This window comes from Mustela erminea, chromosome 7 (genome assembly GCF_009829155.1).
Source record: "Mustela erminea isolate mMusErm1 chromosome 7, mMusErm1.Pri, whole genome shotgun sequence".
Taxonomy (NCBI): Eukaryota; Metazoa; Chordata; class Mammalia; order Carnivora; family Mustelidae; genus Mustela; species Mustela erminea.
Window position 1 is genome coordinate 83709758 of NC_045620.1, and position 19790 is coordinate 83729547.

At 45.9% G+C, this 19790-nt stretch overlaps 1 protein-coding gene across 4 annotated transcripts in view; it reads right to left on the reverse strand.

Annotated features, from left to right (window-relative positions):
- Positions 1-4404: 4404 nt before the first annotated feature.
- SERTAD2 (SERTA domain containing 2) overlaps positions 4405-19790 on the reverse strand; it is a 117626-nt gene continuing 102240 nt past the window's right edge. For 2 of the 4 annotated variants that reach the window (XM_032352276.1, XM_032352275.1), the window contains exon 2: positions 4405-9660. In XM_032352276.1, the coding sequence (XP_032208167.1) occupies positions 8727-9656 (930 nt within the window). In that variant the 5' untranslated portion in view covers positions 9657-9660 and the 3' untranslated portion in view covers positions 4405-8726. Of the gene's footprint in view, positions 9661-12461; positions 12639-16665; positions 16838-19790 lie in introns of those variants that run through there. The other 2 variants (XM_032352274.1, XM_032352277.1) reach the window with 2 other exon arrangements.

Below are 19790 nucleotides of genomic sequence, written 5' to 3' on the forward strand. Positions count from 1 at the left end.
TTCTGGCCAGTTTCTTTGAAATGCCTGGGGGTAATAAAGGTTGGAGTCCAGAGTTTGACACAGCATCCCTCCCCCTCCACACATACACTGCACCTGGCAGCCTTGGGCGCCTCTGGGTACCTCAGTTTCCTCAGGTCTGCTCAGCCTCCCCCATTGCCACCCCCATCAGAATCATCATGAAAATCACACAGAGTGACTGAACGATGGGACCAAGCTGCACACAAGTGTCGGGCTAATTATTACCGTAGCTGGAACCTGTCCAGACCCCAGGACGCGGTCTCCACGACAAGCGTACGGATTACACTGCCTTCCAACAACACTATTTCAAAAGCCCTCAGCCACCTGGCCCTGTTTTCAGGCACTTGGCTGGGAGAAAAGTGACTGAAACTCCTTTCCTAGAGGCAGCCTGACTCTGTACTTTAACCCACAGCACCAGTGACACACACGTCCAGCGAGGATCCCAACCTGAGAAGACAAGCAAAGCCAGCCATGGGTTCGGTGTGTTTGTGCTGGGGCGACAGCGCTGTTGGGAGACATTTGCGCCCACCCCTCCCCCTTCCCTCACCAGCCTCCGGAGCCTTTGCTCCTGCAGCCATTGCTTGTCACTGCTGAACAATAGGCCCTGCTAGCAGCTGGTAGCTCGGCCTTGTTGGGGGGGGGGGGGGGGGACACACGTGGAGACTGCCGTAGGCTGTGGGGCTGGGGCAGCCGGAGGCTCCGAGGGGCTTCCCAGCTCCAGGGACAATGCTGGCGTGTGTGCCTCCCTGGTCATGTATATACCGTGCCCTCTTCCTTGATGCCCCAAAGGCTGGCACTGGTGCCCTCAGAACAGTGGGCTCCTCCCACCCAGTGTTTCTGTAAAATCCCCCAGGCCTGGCCCCAGCACCCAGTGATGCTGCTGAAGCCCCCAGGCTTCTAACTTGCAGCCAGGGAGAACCATGGTCCCCAGAGTATACGTAGGCCTGCCCCCTTTCATTGCCACTGAGCCAACTAAGTCTCTGAAATGGGGAGTGCCTGGTCCAGGGTCACACAGAGCCAGGATGAGAAAGGGTAAGGGGATTCAGCCCTGGAGAGCAGCCCTAACTCCTGGTTCCCTGCCCCTCATGGGGCCATCTTCCTCTTGTCCCTCCAGGGGATGCCTCAGTGTGCCAGTGGGATACACACCCCAGCAAATTAGAGGAGAGCTGAAGGGCTTGTTGGAGGTCAGGCAAGTGAAAGAGGTAAAGCTCAGATTGGGATGAGATCTCCTGACTCCTTCCCCCCTGCCCAGGCTCCAGGCCTCGGCCTGGCCCCACATCCCCCATGACACCAGATGGGCCCCAGGAGAGGCTGCGGAATGGGGTTATGGAGATGAATCACAATCCCAGCTCTGCCGCTTACTGGCTGTGTGAGCTCTGGGAAGTTTCTTAACCTCTCGAAGCCTGGCCTCCTTCCTCTGCAAAGCTGAGGAGGTAGGATAAACCGCCAAGGGCTGGGGCAGCGACCATGAGGTCACACATGCCGGTACTCATGGGTGTCTGGCACACGCGAGTGCTCAGTAAGTGGTAACCCTGGAGACTGTGATCGAGATTCAGTCAAAGCTTCCTTTCCAAGCGGAGCAAGAGGAAAAAGGCAACAGGCACTCTGAGCCCCCAGACTGCCACACAAGCTGGGAGCACAGTCCTCGGTAAATAAACAGCTGACCACCATGACGACAAGTACGGTGTTGGGAAATGGTGGTGTCCCCACAAAACACGCCTTCAGCATTAAGACGCCCCAGCTTTGCTTTAGGGCTCGACCTGAAACACTAAAACACCACAGCGAGCAGAGACGCGGCTATGAGCCTTGCCCACGGTTGTGTTAAAGCTGCAGCTGCCATTTCTGGACTTCTTTTCTTTAAGGTCCCAGAACTAAGTGCTTTACACATATGGACTCATCGAATCCCCACCATTGTGTGAAATAAGCCCGGCTGTCACCCTCGTTTTACCTGTGAGGAAGCTGAGGCACGGAGAGATTCGGGAGCTTGTGGAGCCGGGATTCAAGCTCAGGCGGTCCGGTTGCAGAGCCAAACTCCGAACCCGGATGCCGTGAACTGTGGCTTGCATCAGACAGTCATTACTTTCTCTAGGCGCGTGTCGGCTTTCATCTCTGTAAAATGGGGCCTTTTCAGGGCGAGCGTTGTGTCTCCGCCTCCTCCGCCATCTTTAGCTCTAGAAGATGGCCGCTCTCGTGAGACAACGCGGACCGCTCTGTCTCCTCTGGCCCTTGCAGCCCCTCCTCCAGCACCCGGAGATGCCTGTCCCGAACGCCTACTGTATTCAGTTCACAAGTGCCTTTGGGCACAGGGGCCGGGCCCTGCGGCACTTTGGGGCCCCAGCTAGGATCAGACACCAACTGAGGCTTTATGTGGTTTGCAAACATCAGGGTCTGGCAGATTTTTTCTGAGAAGGGCCAAATATTTTAGATCTTGGGAGACTTAGGGTCTCGGTGCCATTGCAGTAGGACAGCTGCACAGATGACCGAATGTGGCTGTATTCCAACGAAACTCTACTTAAACAAATAGGCAGTCCACAGGATTTGGCCCAAGGGCCATAGTTTGCAGACCTCTGGCAAAGGTGAACATCAGGAGGTCACAGAGCAGAAGGGAGTGGAGGAAACAAAGGGTGCACAGCTCACCTAAGACCTGGCAGAACTTGCTGAGAGCATTTCCAGGCGTTTCCAGAGCCCTCTAGCAGAAGAAGACGTCAGTTCTGACTGGGGGGGATGGGTAGAGAAAGCTCATGCTAGGCACTTGAACTTGGCCTTGGAGTGATGGGTAAATTTCTACAAGCAGAGGGAGGGGCGTGAGCAAGGATGTGTGCTGGGAATGGGGCATCCAGAGGGTTGGGATAGGAGCTGGCTAGGGACCCAGACAAGGAAGGCTGAGCTCTGGGCTTCTCCCATATGGTAAAGAGAACTATAGCCCTTTTTCCTTCTTTTAATTCAACAGATATTTCGGGTGCATACTTTGTGGTAGGCACTGCTAGGGGCACGAGGAAAGACAATATTCCAATTTTGCATCTTCATTGCATTGTGAACATTTTCGAAAAGATTTAGGAGCTGTGACTTTATCTTGCCCTCACAAGCACAGAGTGAATGATTTCCCAAAGTTCTATCTCTAATTAATAGCAGCTGCTCATATTCCGGAGGCAAACCTCTCTACTGAGCAGCAGATTCTTATTTCTAGCTGCCTAATGAGTATCTTCCACCGCAATGTCTGGAAAGAGCTCCTCCTGCCTGTTCTCCTCCCCTAGATTAGTTTGCTACAGCTGCTGTAACGACGTACCACAAACTGAGTGGCTTAAACAGAAATGTGTGGTTCTGGAGGCTGGAAGTCAGAGATACAGGTGTCAGCAGAGTTGGTTTCTGTTGAGGGCTGGGGGAGGCAGGGAGGGGCAGACCTGCTCCACGCCTATCCCCTAGCTTCTCTGGGTTGGCTGGCAGTCCTTGGTGTTTGTTGGCCTAGAGGCATATCACCCTGTTCTCTGCCCTCATCTTTACCTGGTGTACTCCCTGGGTGCTTGTGCGTCAACATCTCCGCGTCTTATAAGGCCATTAGTCATACTGCATTAGGGCTCCCCCTAATAATCTCATTTTGATTTGATTATCTCTGTGAAGACCCTATTTGTGGATTAAGGTCACGTTCTGAGGTACTGGGGGTTAGGATGTCAACATCTATTTTGGAGCACAGAATTCAACCCCTAACCTCTCCCTAACACCAACCCCCAAATATCCCACTGGTGGTTGAATGGAACCCTCATTTTACAGGACCTTCACATGTAGCTCCATTCCCTCGCCAGCTGGTATGATGGGCCAGAAATGCCTGGACCACTGGCACTCTGTCAACTCTAGCATCAAGGATGTTAAAGAAACCGCTGTGGCATTGACAGTAGATAGGAAGCAGTTGCAGGAGGGAAGAGGGCCGGGGTTGGGGAAGCTGTGGCAGGGATGGAAAGGAGGCAGCCAGGGAGCGTGGACATTGGGGAACAGAGTGTGGGACAAGAGGGAGGACCAAAGGAGAAGGATCCGCCCTGAGGGGAAGCATGGTGAGTGTGGGGTGGCCGAGCTTGGCAGATAAACTTAACTCCAGAGCTTGAGAGAGAGAGGCAGGAGCGGCAAACAGGTCTTCGTTGTCCTGAGTGGATTGGATCCCACCGGGAAAGAGAGAGCTGGGGAAGATAAGGGAGCACCAGGAGATCAAGAAGGGTCCAAGAGGCACGGGAGAGAACCAGGAGGGAAATGTGCTCCTGAGGCCAAGACAGGGTGAGAAGGTCAATTGCACCAACCCCAGTACAGGCTGAGGGTGGGCCGTTCCTTCACACCAGCGAACTGTGACATCGGAGCTGGTTGTGCTCCAGTCAAAAGCAAACTGCAAACACGCCTCGCTCATCTTTTAACTGTTTATTGTATAATATAAAACTACAAAAGTAAGACTGCTCATTTCCATGTACATTTAATCTGTCCAATTTGTTTAGATTACAGCCCAAACCTACATGTGAATACAGCTATCTGGGTTCCGATGTAACGTCTGTAATATTGCATAGAAAAGGCACAGCTCTCAGGTCTGTGGGGGGAAAGGTTACACCTCCTTTTTGACAAAAGCCTTCCTCAAAAACCATGCACCAAACATCTCACTATGTACATATTTTCCAAAATCTTGTATTTGTTTGCTTGTCTGGACTGTGTATCTCTTCCAAACTTGTTATCCCCAAAACACGTCTGCAATTTTTGTTGGCTTTGTCTGCCACAGCATTTGATCCTGGCTAATTTTCAAGAACCATCAGACTCATTCTTAGAAGCACTGAGGACAACTGTACACAAGCAGGACACACACAGTTCGCTGCCTTCAGCAGTGACAGGAAGTTAACCATTCACGGCCAGAACTGGTTAAATATGCTCTTTTCAATATTTTCAGAAAAGGTATAAAGGTCCAATTTGTAACAGCAAGGTTTTGAAATTAAGACAACTCATATAGAGGGTATAACTGCTGCACAAAGTAGAGTTTTGTTGTCTATTTTTTTACATCTGTCATTTAAGAAGGCTGCCCTGTGGTATTCATAATTCATTGTTTACCACAAAGGTGGTTAATAAATTTAAGCTTTAAAAACGATCTGTAAGATGATACTTTGGCTCTTTGGAGCTTATTTATTTAAGAAATTTTCCTTGATTGACCTCAGGGCAGTTGGGATTCTCCACGGGGATATGGCAATAAAAAGCTCAATTGATAAAGACACTCGAGGTATAGCGGAGGTTCTGGCTAGTTCTCACCCTTTGGTGTGAACGAGGGTGTCAGTGTGGCTGCCCCTTCTGTCATCAAGAGAAAGTGTTACTAAAAAAAGTTTAAAAATATCAACCCTTTGATGCTTGATTTTCTTAAAAATTTGGAGGTATTGAAACATTCCTCATCCATACCCTTTGCATATTTCAAAGAGACCTACATTAGAGAAGAGGCGAAAACTGGATGTGGACCGTGCATACGAGAGAAGATCCAGGGGCCTGGTCAGACCCCCTTGGAACACAAACTGACATTCCTACAAGAGAATACATTCCTACCATACATTCTTGCACATGGTACGATCCAGATGTTGTTAGAGCTCCACAGTCAAATAAATATATTTACACAGAAAAAAAAAGGAATAAATAACTTATGAAAGAAATCACTTCAAATTCAAAGCTCTTATGATTCTGCTCTCATCTTGTCATTTCATTGCACATCACTGTCAATTTTCCTCTCCCAGCCCCACCCAGCATGTCTTTCTCAGAAAGGCACCTCCAACTGCCAGGCTGAGTCCGGATGCCACGCAATGTCCTTTAGGAAGGGGAAAGGCACGATAGCCAGGTGGCATCTGGAAGCACTCCCACACTCAACCTGGGGCTTGGAGATCACACCCAGGCCCGCGTTCTTCCCTGTTGGGACCTCACTTTGTGAAAATAAGACAGCAGTCACTTGGACACTTGGATGTTTTTGCTCTTTGAAAAATGGGCCCCTAATTTCCCACGTCTTCCTCAACAGACCTGGAATAGCAAGCATTTATGGTGAGGGTCCAGCACTAAAAAGCATTTATTTGCCTGCTGTTGTTGGGTGTTTTTTGTTTTGATTTGGAAGCCCAGCCTTACAAATACGAGAGAGTCAGAGAACCATGTTTGGGCAACACTTTGTTACGCTTATTTGAACTGTTGCCCAACATATGGGATTTGTTTAAACACACGATTTGCTAATCCAACCAAAGTACAGTTGTTCTAAGTTACTGTAAATCAGTTTTTAACAATGGCAAATCAACTGCCTTACCCTGGTATTGTTCAGAATAATCAACACTATTGTGTCTGTACACGTATGTATGTGCATGCGGCATGTGGGGAGTTCGCCAGGGCCTCCGGTTATCAGAAGCGCGGCGCCTGGGCTGCCTTGTTCTCCACAGGAAGAGGAAGCTCTTAAAATGGACAGGCACAGTGACACCGGAAGCATCTACAACAGGCCTCACCTCAGCTAGATGGTCCCTGGTCCTGTCAAAGGAAATGCCCCATCTGCAGCAGGGAGAGGCGTCCAGGTGGAGGCTGCTTGTAGGAGAACAAGTGCAATTTGATCTCTCACTGCTCTACTGAGGGGCCGATTAGCCTTTGAAAACACATTCAAGTGGGGGAAAATGTAAATTCGAATATAGAAGAATTCAATCATACCATACACAAATCTTTTGCTTAAATGAGCAGTTCCTTCATCACAAATGTATTTGCTCTGCCATGTGCATTATAAAAATAAAACTATCTATGGCTTGTTTAAAGTGCCATTTTATAAAGCTGTCTTTTTTAATTGGCCAGAAAGACTCAATTTTATCCATGGCAAGAAGTGAGCAGAATTGGTGACTGGATATTGACAAATGACCAACAACAAAGACAACAACAATAACACAAATCCCATAATTTAAAAATTCTTAAATAAATATAAAAGTTATTCCTAAAGAAGCCATCTGCATTTCAACAATATAGGTTGTAACCAGCTAAAGTACCATTGGAAGAAAGAAAAAAAAACTGAAACGAAAAGGCCATCAACAATTTCGGCAACAAGCATGATACATTGCAAATGTTTTTTTTTTTTAAATTAAATATATACCACTAGGAATAAGAAGCTACGTCTCAAGTGTCCTGGGGGTGGGGTGTGGGGGTGGGGTGGAGGGGAAGCAGGGGGAAGGAAGATGAACATGCATAGAGAGTCCTGTCTGTGTATTTGGGTAAAACATCCTTGTAAAGTGTAGTTGAAGCAGTTGAATCGAGAAAGCAACAAGACTGGAAGCTGTGACATAATGGTACCAACTCCAGGTTCAAGAGCCAACGGATGTTACAAGACAGCACCCCAGACTGGGCCGAGGTGAGCTATGCTCACTGTGGTGATCACGAAGATGCCATTTTCAGCACTTAGCAACAGAGGGAACAAAAGCTCTAGGGAAGGGAAGCTGGAAAAGACAACTGAGCAACACAGTGGATGCCTTCTGGGGTAGTTTCTTCCTTATGAGCTCTAAGCATTGCAAACAGGGTTTAGTTCCACAAAGAGGTCAGTTACTTTTCAGAAAATTTTGTTCTCATGTAAAATTTCAGGTCATCGTAAAAATTATGCCAAAAGGGAAAGATCTGGGTTTCTGTTTAAAAAAAATAAGAACAATTAAAAGCACAAACTTGGCATAAATACAGTGAGTATTCGATATCAAGAGAGGGAGCTAAAGAGAACCATCACTTCAAACCTCCCCCCACCCCAGCTCCATGGGCCATCTCCCGCCAACTGCTTAATGCAAGTTTGATGAGCAGACGTGGCTCTGGCTTTGGAAGTCACAGTGCTGGCGGGTGTTCGTGCCAGGGGGTCGGTGCCTGTGAAATTTGGGTGTGATATCGCCTGGCCCTTTCTTAAAGCAGTGTGTGTGTGTGTGTGTGTGTGTGTGTGTGTGTGTGTTTGCATTTGGGGACATCGACTGCGGGTTAATTTGATCCAATTTTCTCTTTGCACCAAACACATATAAAACATTACAACTCTATAAAAGTACAAGTGCAACTTGTACATCTGAAGTTTGCAGGAACTATGTGAGCAAATCCTATCAAAATAGCTATCTCATATGTATAAACAGCATTTGTTTTTAGAAAAACAATATCATAAACTGCAGAATCTGTACAAAAATATAAAATAAATTTGGGCAGCAGTTTCTAAACAGCCATGTAAATGCAACACTTAGGAGGAGTAGTTAATGCCTCTAAAAAGGCTGAATTGCCAAGTCAACCTATACAGGGCGAAAATGCCAGAAAAGGTACTGAGATTATCTAAATAATATATATATATATATATTCTCTTTTTACCTCTTGCAATAAAACTTATAGAAAAAATAGACAAATATGCACATGCAATTTACAGCTTTTCCAACTTATTCCTTGTGCTTCACTTGAACTGTTTATTTTTGTCATTCAGCATAGCAACATTGTCTTCCAATGTAGTCTTTCCTATTCCAGGGCAGTAGGTCTCTGAGAACCACTCAAAAAAGCATATTAAAAGTGGTCATACGTGGATGAAGGCACTCCAACTCTGCTCAAAGCAAAAACTAGTGTGATCCTTGTGTAAAACGATCTTTTTCTCTGAAAAAGGCAAGCAAGGGTGCATGCACAGTGCGGAGAGCTGGGGGGTGCGGGGACACTCGCAGGGTCTGGGCGGCGCAGGCACCGGTCTGGGGCTCTTAGGAGCCGACCAGCACCTCCATGATGTGGTCCAGCTCCGTGAGGTCCATTTTGAAAGGCTGACTCGGGGCCACCGGCTGGCTGCTGTACGGGGCCAGAGTCTTGAGGAGATCGTCGGCCGACACCGGGGCCATCTTGGAGGCCGTCCCTGCCGCGGACGTGCAGGGGTCGAAGTCATACATGGACGTGTCGATGTCTGCAAACAGGATGTCGTCCAAGGTCAAGTCTGTCAGAAAGCCCGTGGACGTCGTGATTTCAAAGTTCCCGGGCAGAGAGTCCATCAGCTTGGGGTCGTCGGGCCTCGGGACGCTCGGCGCACCAGAGCCCCCTCGGGAGGTGTCGGGCGCAGCCGCGGCGGCCCCTGGGGAGGTAGATGTGGGACAGAGCTCCTCGATCTCGTCCAGGGCGGAGGAGAAGCTGTCCTTCTCCGGCGGGGGCGCTGGAGCCGGGAGTCTGGCGGGAGCCGCGGGCGGCGCGGCCGGGGAAGTGCAAAACGGGGCATCGTCGTCGTCCTCGAGTAGCGAGGCAGGCGTGAGGCAGGCCTCCAGGGGCGTAGTGCTTCCGAGGTCGCCAGCCAGCGCGGGCGGAGGCGGCGCGGGGGCGCTGAGCGCGGCCGGCGCCTCCCGGTAGCTGGCGCTCAGCGAGTCGGGCGGGGGCGAGGCAGCGGCGGCCAACACCGGCCTCAGGCTGCCTTCCTGTTTGAGCTCCTCCTGGATCCGCCGCAACATGTTGTTGATCAGAACGGTCTTTTGCAAGCTGGGCTCGGTGAGGGGCCTGTGGTTATAGAGTTTCATAAGGGAAATGTTGAAGATAGTCTGGCGCTGTAAGGTGTAAGACACCTTGGATGGACCATCGGAGGGAGACACGATTTTGCCTTCCAGCCCATCTTCATGCTCATCAAACTTCCGTTTTTCTCCTTTACCCAACATATATCTGCAAAGGGGAAAGGAAGGAAGTGCAATTAATCACATGAAAACGAATTTCTCCCCTAAAAAAAAAAAAAAAGGCGCTGACTCGGCGGTCAGGAGTTGGGACTGGAGTTCCTTGCCCAAGGTTGGTTAGAAGAGATGAATTAATTGGGGGAAATCTTTTGGAATGTGAGAGCATTGGGAAATCTACCTTTGTATGCTGGTGGAGCAATTTTTATCACTAGGTAGTCTGGTGAATGTATTTCTTGAGAAATGTGTACGACACAGGCAAGTTAAACGTTACCATGGAAACCATGATTTTGACTTGCTCCACTCGTGCGCTTGCGTTGGCTTGCCTAACATTACCATGCAGGTTCCATTTCCCTCCCCAAAACAGATTTATTTTTAACGCCCAAGAAAACACTAGCAATGCTATGACCTAACAGATAAAGGTGTCAAAGATTATAGCTTGAACACATCTTGAATGATTAAAAGAACCTAGGTGGAGAAGTGGGGAGAAGGGCATGGACAATTTTCGTAGAGCCCCGTGTGCTTTCAAAATGCCTTTTCCTTCCTCATTATGCACAGAGCTTTTCTGCCTGTTTGGTGACATGTGGTGAAGCTCTTGGCCTGTGTCAAATGACCACAGTGATGGAGCTGCCACCGCTTTTCAGCCTAGAATAAAGTGGAGGAATGTGGCTTTCCCAGCCCGAGTGCCAATGGTTCAATTTGACTACATACAGTTACCTCTGAACGCACTGGACGAATTCAAAAGTAATTTGTTCTGATTATAAGCACTGCTGTTTGAGTACGGGAGACATTTCATAACAAATACCTACTGTGATTCCAGAGATACATACTATTTCAAAAAAACCACCACCTCCTATCTCAGACCTTGAGTATGTACGAATGGCTTGAATTTTAACTCCTGCCCCACCTCACGTGCTGCTCCCAACCTAGGCCGCCTCCTTGCCTGCTCTTGCCTCAGTGAAGACCCCCTCAAGGGGCTGCACCTTCTGGAGAGTGGTCCTTCCTTTCAGAACTTCCACCATCAAGACCACTGGCCTTCGCCTCATAGACCTCACCTGCTAACCATTAATCACGGAAGTTGTTCTTCTGCCATCCAGACCAGGAGACATGGTTCTCATTACTTCAGGCCTGTGATTCCTACCCACACCCCCAACCTCTGCAGCACTTACCCACAGAGGAGTATTAATCCTCCCCTCAGTGCCACTCACTCATTGATCTCTTCATATACAAGCAGTTTGTACTTATCCGACTTTTCTTCTAAAAGCGACTTGCCTTTACTGAATTGCTTCAGCTGATTCACGTGCAGCCTCGCTGAATCCTTTATATTTTACTCATTCTGCATCTATGCTATCCTGGGCACTCTGCCAGAAAGAGGGTAGTCGGCAGATGAATAAAGCCTGGTCTTTAAGGGGGTGAAAATCATCTCCTACACCTCATTCTCATTTTTTGAGTTGAGTCTCATCCTAAAGGAATAAGGCTAACCATAATAAAACTCACAGATCTTCCTTGAGACAATTTGTTGAGGAAGACCTCGCTGCCCACCCCCACTGCCTCCCAAACAGACAAACATGCGGGTGGTCACGGGGCACACGAGTTCCACCTGCAGTGACTGCCTCCTCACGCCTCAGTCCCTGGGAGAGAACAGCCACAACCCAGCAATGTCAGTCAGCTTGAGGATTTGTTAATGTTCATAAAGAATCTAAGTTACTTGTATGGAATGCTCTCCCTCATGGAAACATTAAGACAATGGATGTCGATCACAAGGACCAAAGACCAGTCCCATAATATTCTATGAGGCAAGGAAGATACGGTGGTAATAACTCTTGTATCTACTACTTCACATGACAAAACATTTCCTATTGTTTAGTGCTAGAAAGTCTCATTTGTGTATATACTTTGCATAGAACATTTCCCACCTAAAGTATCTGCGCTCATTTTAACTTGAGTGTGAATCAGAGAGGAGGTGATTTCATTTCACATTACAAAACACTTTCTCCTTTATGCCTTAGAAGTGTTACTGGACAACTGTGTTTTCAAACAGTTATACTGTTTGTTATCTGCCTAAAATTTAAGCATTTAAATATTCATTTCTAGGAAAACTTCAGTTTTGCCAAAGAGCTCACCAAGTGCATTTAATTCTCATTATAAAGCTGGTAGATGGTCTGTGTTATAGGTTATAATGTAATAGTACCCAATACATGTAAATCTGTGTGAGACGATACAAATACAGAGAAATATACTCCCAAACAGTGTTGCTCAAAGCATGGTCTGCAGAAGGTGCCAATATGTGAATTGTTACTGGCCCATGAGGAGTTAAACAGAGATACTATATTATTTAGAAATGTTTAACAGCATATTTACAGAGTAACTATATGTCTATAAATCTAATTTCTAAAATGCGGCTTCTGTTTTTGTCTTTGTACTTAAATTTCATTTCTCTATTAAGTATTTTTATATTTTACATAAGTATTCCTCTATGAAAGAAAAAACAAACAAGATGGTTCTTCATCACAAAAAGTTTGAGAAGCACTGTCCTTAAATGTAAACCAAAATCAAATACCAAACAACTAAAAACAAATTAGTAAGCTCAATGCCACTTGGAATTTTTATTGGTTTTCTGGAGGAGAGGGAATAGCTAAAACAGTGTAGGCTTTTCTTTGTCTTCTAGTCATCAATATAGGATTGTCTTTTAAATACTGGTTGCCAGAATAAACAATAGGGCTTTCTCAATAACTTTCTCAATAAGGATTACTTCTCTAGAAATTATCAATGAATTGGTAAAACTCGAATATTTACCAAGCATGCAGTACTAGGCATTTAGCAGAATTCCCATAGCTGAAGGAGATCGGTGGTGATGTTTTCGAAGAGATTTCAATGTGAGAAGCACTTAATTTCCAATTAGAATGATCCAGCTGGTCATAGATGTGTGATAATCCTAATGATTTAGGAACAGCCTGATAAGATGTTGTAATGCTGGAAAAGGAAGGAGGAGGACCCTTGTAAGCAAAATCTGAGGGCAGGACAGACAAATCAAAGCTTGGATGCTTTTCAAAAGTGTAAATAAGAGCCCATGACAGAGTGTCTCCAAGCAGGTTAGCCTTCATTTCACTATGGCATTTTATGAGGCCAGGCTGGCTCCACAAACCCATCGAGACTGCAAAACGCACACAATACTGATTTGTAATCCTGATTCTATTGAGATTTTTATAGAAAGGAATAACATGCAACATGATAAAATCCAGTCCACCTTTTTGCTTAGAGGCTTTAGATTTAAAGTTTTTTTTTAAAGATTAAAGTTTTTCCAGAGTTTGAGTAAAACATTGAGTCAAGTGTTGCCACTGACCACATTCAGAAAAGGCCTCCAACTCCTCGGGGTGGGAGGTTTTGAGAACTCTCTCTCTCTCTCTCTCAGGGCGGGTGTTAATGACCACCTCCTGGAGCAGGGCACGGTTCAGAGAAGGAAAGACCAGCCACTCAAGAACCTGAGGGCAAAAAGCCAAATGGTGTCCCTCGGCCTGGAGCTGGGCTAGCCAAATCCAGGGTCAGCAGCTCCTCAGAAGCCTCTCTCCTCAGGCAAACTAAGAAAATAACAATAGCTCTTTAAAGCCCGAGATTGGAGAAGCATGTGACCTTTGAAAAGGCCTCCCGGCTGGGGCTCATTAAGTGCTTCAAGGTTAACACTGGAGGAGAGGCTGTTCTGCTGTTCCCGACTCCCAGACCCTAGCTGTGCAGCACTGACACCAACACCGGGACGACGGACCCGAAGTTCACCGAAAGGAGGAGCTTGTGACAAGTGTTGCTTCTAGGCCATCCAGAGACCTGACACCAGTCTTTGTCTCCTCTCTTGGCTTGGGATGACTTTAGCCCAAACCACAGGTTGTCTACCCCATTTTTCAGTAAAAAAATCCAAAAAGGACCCTGAATTTCAGGGCTGGTAAGAGACAACCCCCTCCTCCACAATGGAGGAAGGAGGGGGTTGCTTCCTTCCCTTTCTGCCCCTCCAAAAAGGAGCCTGAAGCCAACCACAAACACTTCTCTTGGATATTTGGTGGCTTTTAATATAAGGTTCATGATAAAACACCCTTCTTTCCAATAAACCTGTTAGGAAACAAATGCCTAGCATCCTGATTTTCTTAACATAAATTTTAGCAAGTATTTACTACAGCAAACTGAGCTTTGAAGATAAAGAGCAACCCATGGGTAGCAATATAATGAAAACTTCTCTTCCAGAGTTTTCTAGTAAGCTTAACACTGATACAACTCTATATACCAAACCCAGCTTTCAATTGCACAACTTTCATCAGAAAGGACCTTGCCCTCAAAGGCTACAATCTGCTTGGGCAAATGATCAAAAGTCACAAAGGGTCACTAAAACATTCCTCGGAAGAAAAAGGAGCAGAAACATAGGAGCCTATTATTACCTCACTATGGCAGAGTTTGCACTTCCAGATTCTTTTCTTCTTTTTTTAGATTTATTTATTTGAGAGGAGAGAGCATGAGCAGGGGTAGGGGTGGGTGCAGATAGGCAAGGAGAGAGAATCTTCAAGCAGACTCCCTGCTGAGCCTGGAGCTGGATGTGGGGCTAATCTCAGGACCCTGAGATCATGACCTGAGCTGAAATCAAGAGTTGGCGGCTTACCCAACTGAGCCACCTAGTCGCCCCTGCATTTCCAGATTCTAAGTGACTGCCCAGAGCAAGGCATGTGAGAGGTTATTATGGGCTGGGGTGATGAGGAGAAACTTTTGGAGATAGGATTTGAGATTTAAATTTAAGGCGGGATTGTCTCTTAAGGCCTGTTTCCTAATCCTGACAGTAAGCACCATGAGGGCAGACTCTGTCTCATTCATTTCTGTATCCTCAGGACAGGGCAGTCTCGGACACACAGAAGACGCCCCATAAACCCCCGCTGACTAAATGAATGGTGAATGGAAAGAATGAGGGAAGAGTCTGAGGGACAGCCTGGGAACTGAAAGACATAGAGATGTGTGTGTCTTTGTCCCTGACTGTGAACAGTGCATGGGCGGGAGGGTCTGAGAAAGAGGAGAACTGAACAGACCTCAGAGGAGGCAGCTGTACAGGATGGGACGTCGGTAAGGCAAAGCGGTGAGATAGAGGCACATCCGGTGGGCAGGGAAGCCTCAGCTCAGAAGGCTGTCTCACAAATGCCTGTCACACTCCTCAAATTTGGGCAAGTATTACACTCACCTTGAGGTAACACAGAATGCTGCCCCCCTGCCCCCAAGATTCTCATTCAACAGGTCAAGTGTGGGACCCAAGAAGGCATTTCCAGGTCTCCAGGTAATGGTGGTCTGGGGACCCAATTTCGTGAACCACAACTTCCTCTTTTCCCCCTCCAACCTCTTCATATTTAAGCCTGTGGGTATTTTTACCCAATTAATCTTGAGTCCAAAGGTCTTCCCATTTGTGTCTAAGCAAGTAAGGGAAAAAAGAGAAATGAACAGAGTTTTTGCAAAGGCAATTGGCAAATGGCATTTAAAAAAATAAAACAAACCCAACTCTTTGCAGAATTAAGGTGTCTTTGGCTCAATTTAATGGTAAAGTCCAGCTTCTCAGCCTGATACATCAGATCCCACTAGTTCAGTGGGACCCAAATTCTTCTTGCTGTGATCTTAGAGTGCAAGGTAGTGAAGCCTCAAGCACAGCATCCAAAAAGGAACTGAAACAGTACCTACATGTTACCTATGTGTTACCCATATATTAAAAGGCTAACATTTCATAGCTTTTATATTGTTAAGGCATTAAGGGAAAAATGCAAACTTAAAAAAAAAATCAAAAGTTCTCTTTAACTTGGTGTTTTTCAACTTTTTAAAAGCTATGTTTTAAATTAAAAAAAAAAAACCTCTCCTTTGATGCTATTTGAACTGTCAAAAATAAGTGTTACATTTAAATTAAGATTATTAAATCTGCTTTCACTAACTACTACTTCCGTCATTCTCCCCCCAACAACCCATTGCTTAAACCTGCAGGCTTCTCCACAGCCCTCTGGGGCCTCCCACAGACAGTCCACGGATGGCAGTGCTGCTGACCCAGCATCACCACTGCGTCCTGTGGTGGTCTGAATGGGAAGCCTCCTCAGCCCACCATAAGGGCTGACTTTCTCGCTTTCTATGTATAGGTCAAAAAAGGATGTAAATCATTACTTCAAAACACCTCAAGGCCCAACTGGTTCATACCTTGTGTACATTTTCAAGAGCCTGTTCCAATTTCCTTTTGTACTAGTAAATAAAAACTAGAAATCCACTGCTTTCCCTTCTCGGAATTGTAGCAGGCTTCCCAATTAAGTGACATGTTGTTTTGAAAGTCAGTTAACGAGGCAGAGCTAAGCCATGGTATCTGCAGTCAGGGAAGGGTGGCTACGAGGTGGGCACGGCTTCTGGAGCTGGTCACCAGCCTGTATACTTAGGGTCTATGTACATATCTGTAATAATACTGTACTTTAGTAAAAATGCTTTAAAAACACTAGTTAATAGCTCTCCAAAAAAAGGCTCCCCGTTCAAAGGGGAGCTTTGAGAAGCCACATCCCTAATCTTTTCATCTGCATCCTCCAGTGTGACCTCCAATGTGACCGGTTGCTGAAGGGCACAGAAGTACCCATGCTGACACTAAAAATCATAAAAATGAGATATTTACAGTGATACCAACAATTCAGAACAATGGTTTGTCCTCAAGGATCAAGCTTATTTGAAGAAAAAAGAAGCTAAGAGAAAATGTGTGACAAGTGTCTTCGAAAAGGCTAGCAGGGGCTATTTCCCCATTTGACATCCTGTGCTGCCAAAACCCACCGCCCTTTAAGTGGAAAAACACTTTCAGTTTCTTTTGGGGGGCGTGGTAGAAAGAAGGAGTGTCCCTGGCACAATTATTGTGTGTGTGACAGACTTCCAAGACCCAAAGAGAGGCCAGCCAGAGAACTGGCTCTGAGACAACTTCTGAGACACGGAATATTCTCATTTCTCTTCTCCGCACCCCATATATACTTGCCTTAAGAAGCATTCTGGATCCTGTTTTTGAGGTGGTCCAAACAGAGAGCTTCTGTGCATAAGAGAGGACACCTCCCAAGAGCCACAGGGCACAACTCTGAGAAATGGTTCTTCCACTGTCTGTCAGATTGTCACACAGCAACTCCCAGGCAGGAAGGAAAAGCCTGATCCAACTTTAATGGGAGGAAGCCACATTTGCTTAGACAACTTTCTATGCTGTTAAAATGTTACACCTTAAAAAACACACAGGACTCAGAACTCTGATAATGTCTACCCTTCTAACACCCTCCCTCCTACAAGTAACAACAAAACACACCGGGAGAACAAAAAGGCCACCTTGAAAAGGACATGGTAGGTGAGGGAAGAGGGGGCAGGATCATAGAAACAGCAAACAGAAACAAGCCCGGTCCTTCAAGGGCTCACTATCTACGGCTGTGCCCTGTGCCTCACTGCTCATCGCAGAGGGGCCAGAAACCCGAGTGCAGGGATAGGTGGTGACATGGGGGGGGGGGGGTGTGGAGAACAGGAGGGTGTAGAAAGGGGTGGGGGCTATGGAATCAGCCCTCCCAAAGGCTGCCTTCAGACCCCAAAGTGACTGCCTCTGGCCTCAGGGAATGGCGGAAACAGGGACAAAATTCCAACGGGGAGAAAGCCTCTCTGCTTATTTACAGACAGGGTAAGGACTCCCAGAAGACACTTGGAGGGGGGGAATGTTAGTAACAGAACCCCTAAAGCTGCGTGCCTCGGGAAAGGTTATTTTTTTTTAAAACAGCAAAATAAAACAAACAAACAAACAAACCCCAAGCAAAGCTCATCCAGGATGAAGTCCCTGCAGTAACATCCATGCTAATTGGTAAGTAAGACAAAGCCTTCCTTAACAAATCAGCAATGTAATTATGAAGCCAGTCACTAGATGAAGCCAGTTAGGCGCACTCGGGCGCTAGTCTGCAGCTGTAACCCGACACCACTGTTGGCGGCAGTGCCTCCTCCTGGCTCTGCCCGCTGCGCGGGGGGCTTGGGGCCGTGGGGCACCGGCTGCTCGCCGCTGGTCACACACCGCATTGCCACGGAGACCCAGGGAACAATCCTCCCTGTCTTCCAGAGAGCGCCCCAAAGCCTAGAGATAAAACCGAAATCCCGCCAGGAAGTCCACCTCTCACTCAACCAAAAATATAAATAAAGAAAAACAAAAACTTTCACTGTTTGGGAATGTCTTCTAAAGTCCACGTTTCAAGAAACTCTAGCTCTCCCCTCTCAGGATTTTCACCTCTATGCTTCCATTAAATTGAAGACCCTTTCAGACACTGTTGGTTTGTCAAATACCGTCTTTTCTCTTGGAAAAAGTTAAGGAAAATGTAAACGCGGACAACTAACTGCATTTAGTTGGCAAACCAGACTTAAATTCTGGGAGAGAATGTTTCGAGTGAATATTTCTTTGGACTATACCATGGCCTTGTTAATAAACAGCTGGAAAGAAAAAGGGGCTTTTTAGAATGTAACTGTTAAGTAGTATAAAATGTTTCTAACATCCTGTCTTACTGGATCCTCTACCAGCTCGGAATTTTAGATTTTAAGTCTAAGTCTTAAGAAGCTTTGGGGGGGGGGGGTGTCGGTGGTGAGAGACCAGTCCCCTTCCTCCAAAGACAATGGGAATTCTAACAATTATTTTATTTTACCTAAGGATTCTGGCTAAAAGCACCACACCCTTAAAGGAAAAGATTGAGCAGAAATATACAGATTCTGAACGTAAGTTAACAAAATCACAATCAATACATGATGCCTGGATTTACGTTTAAATCCTCTAGAAAAAAACCTGGCCATGTAGATAAAACAAAACTGACACAATGTTGACAATTACTGAAACTGGATAATAAGTATGAGGGGATACATTACACTGTTCTTTTACTTTTAAGTGTTTGGAATTTTCCATAATAAAAAGTTAAAAACACATACACATATGTTTAAAATGCTACGAATTCCAAAAATCAAATAAGCACAATAAATTATTTACACCCTCAGCGAGAACTATTCTATTAACTTGATAGGTTAGTTTACACAGAAGAAAGCTAATATTAACGCTCCATGTAAACAAGCATGCCCAGTACAAGTCAACTCCTTTCAAACTCTGAAAGACAGCACATCACATCCAGCCACAAGGTGGGGCAGAAGAGCAATAAGGCACCCCTGAAGTCTGATTATTACTGCAATTCTACCTATTCATCTCTCAAAGTATACAGACTTCCGAGATTGTTCCCAAATTCCAGTCTACACAGAACAGTGCTAAGCAAGCCAAGGGCTTTGCCAAGACCAAAGTGAATTATGTTATGCTATGGTGCAGGCTCTAAAAATATTGTACATAGAAAAGTTTGCTGCCTGTATATAGGTGACACTGATGTTTCCAAAACCATGGTTAAAGCCCCTGGAGGGTTCCTGAAGTGAGAACATACAACAACAACGACAAACATACAAACCCAAGTCATAAGGTGAGGACTTGGAAAAGCCAACAATTCAACATTGCCAGCAAGGGTCCTAAAGTAGACTCCCAACCACACAGTGAGTTAGTCTCAATGTTAGCATTAAGAATTTTACCATTGAAAAGCCTTCAATAATCCTACTGCCTCTTAAGAACAAGAAACTACTTCTACACTGAACAGCTATGGCTTCAGGCAGTTATTTGGGAAAACTTCATAAAGGATACTAGGGAGGAGCCATTTAATTGTAAAATGTAACAAAGTTAACCTTAGATAATGAAACCAGTTACTGTGTAACTACTTGCTGAAACTTTTTCTACTCGAATTATAAATTGAGGTTCTATGTTGAGGTTCTATATACTAATGTCCATAAGCAATTAACTATTAACACCAATCTTTCCATTTGAAACTCTGTAAATATAAACATATTATTTATGATAATTTATAATCATTTAAATTATGACGCTAATTCATACTAACTTGGTGTCAGGAACATCTTTAACATGCTGAATCCAAAGACTTAAAATCAATTACGGAAAAACATCCTTAGATTTTAATTTCTTTCTTTCCCTTCAGAGAATGTGCCTGTAAAGGATAGCCAGCCTTGCTTGCCCCACCCCCATTCCCGTGCATAATGAAAATATTTTTTTCTCCT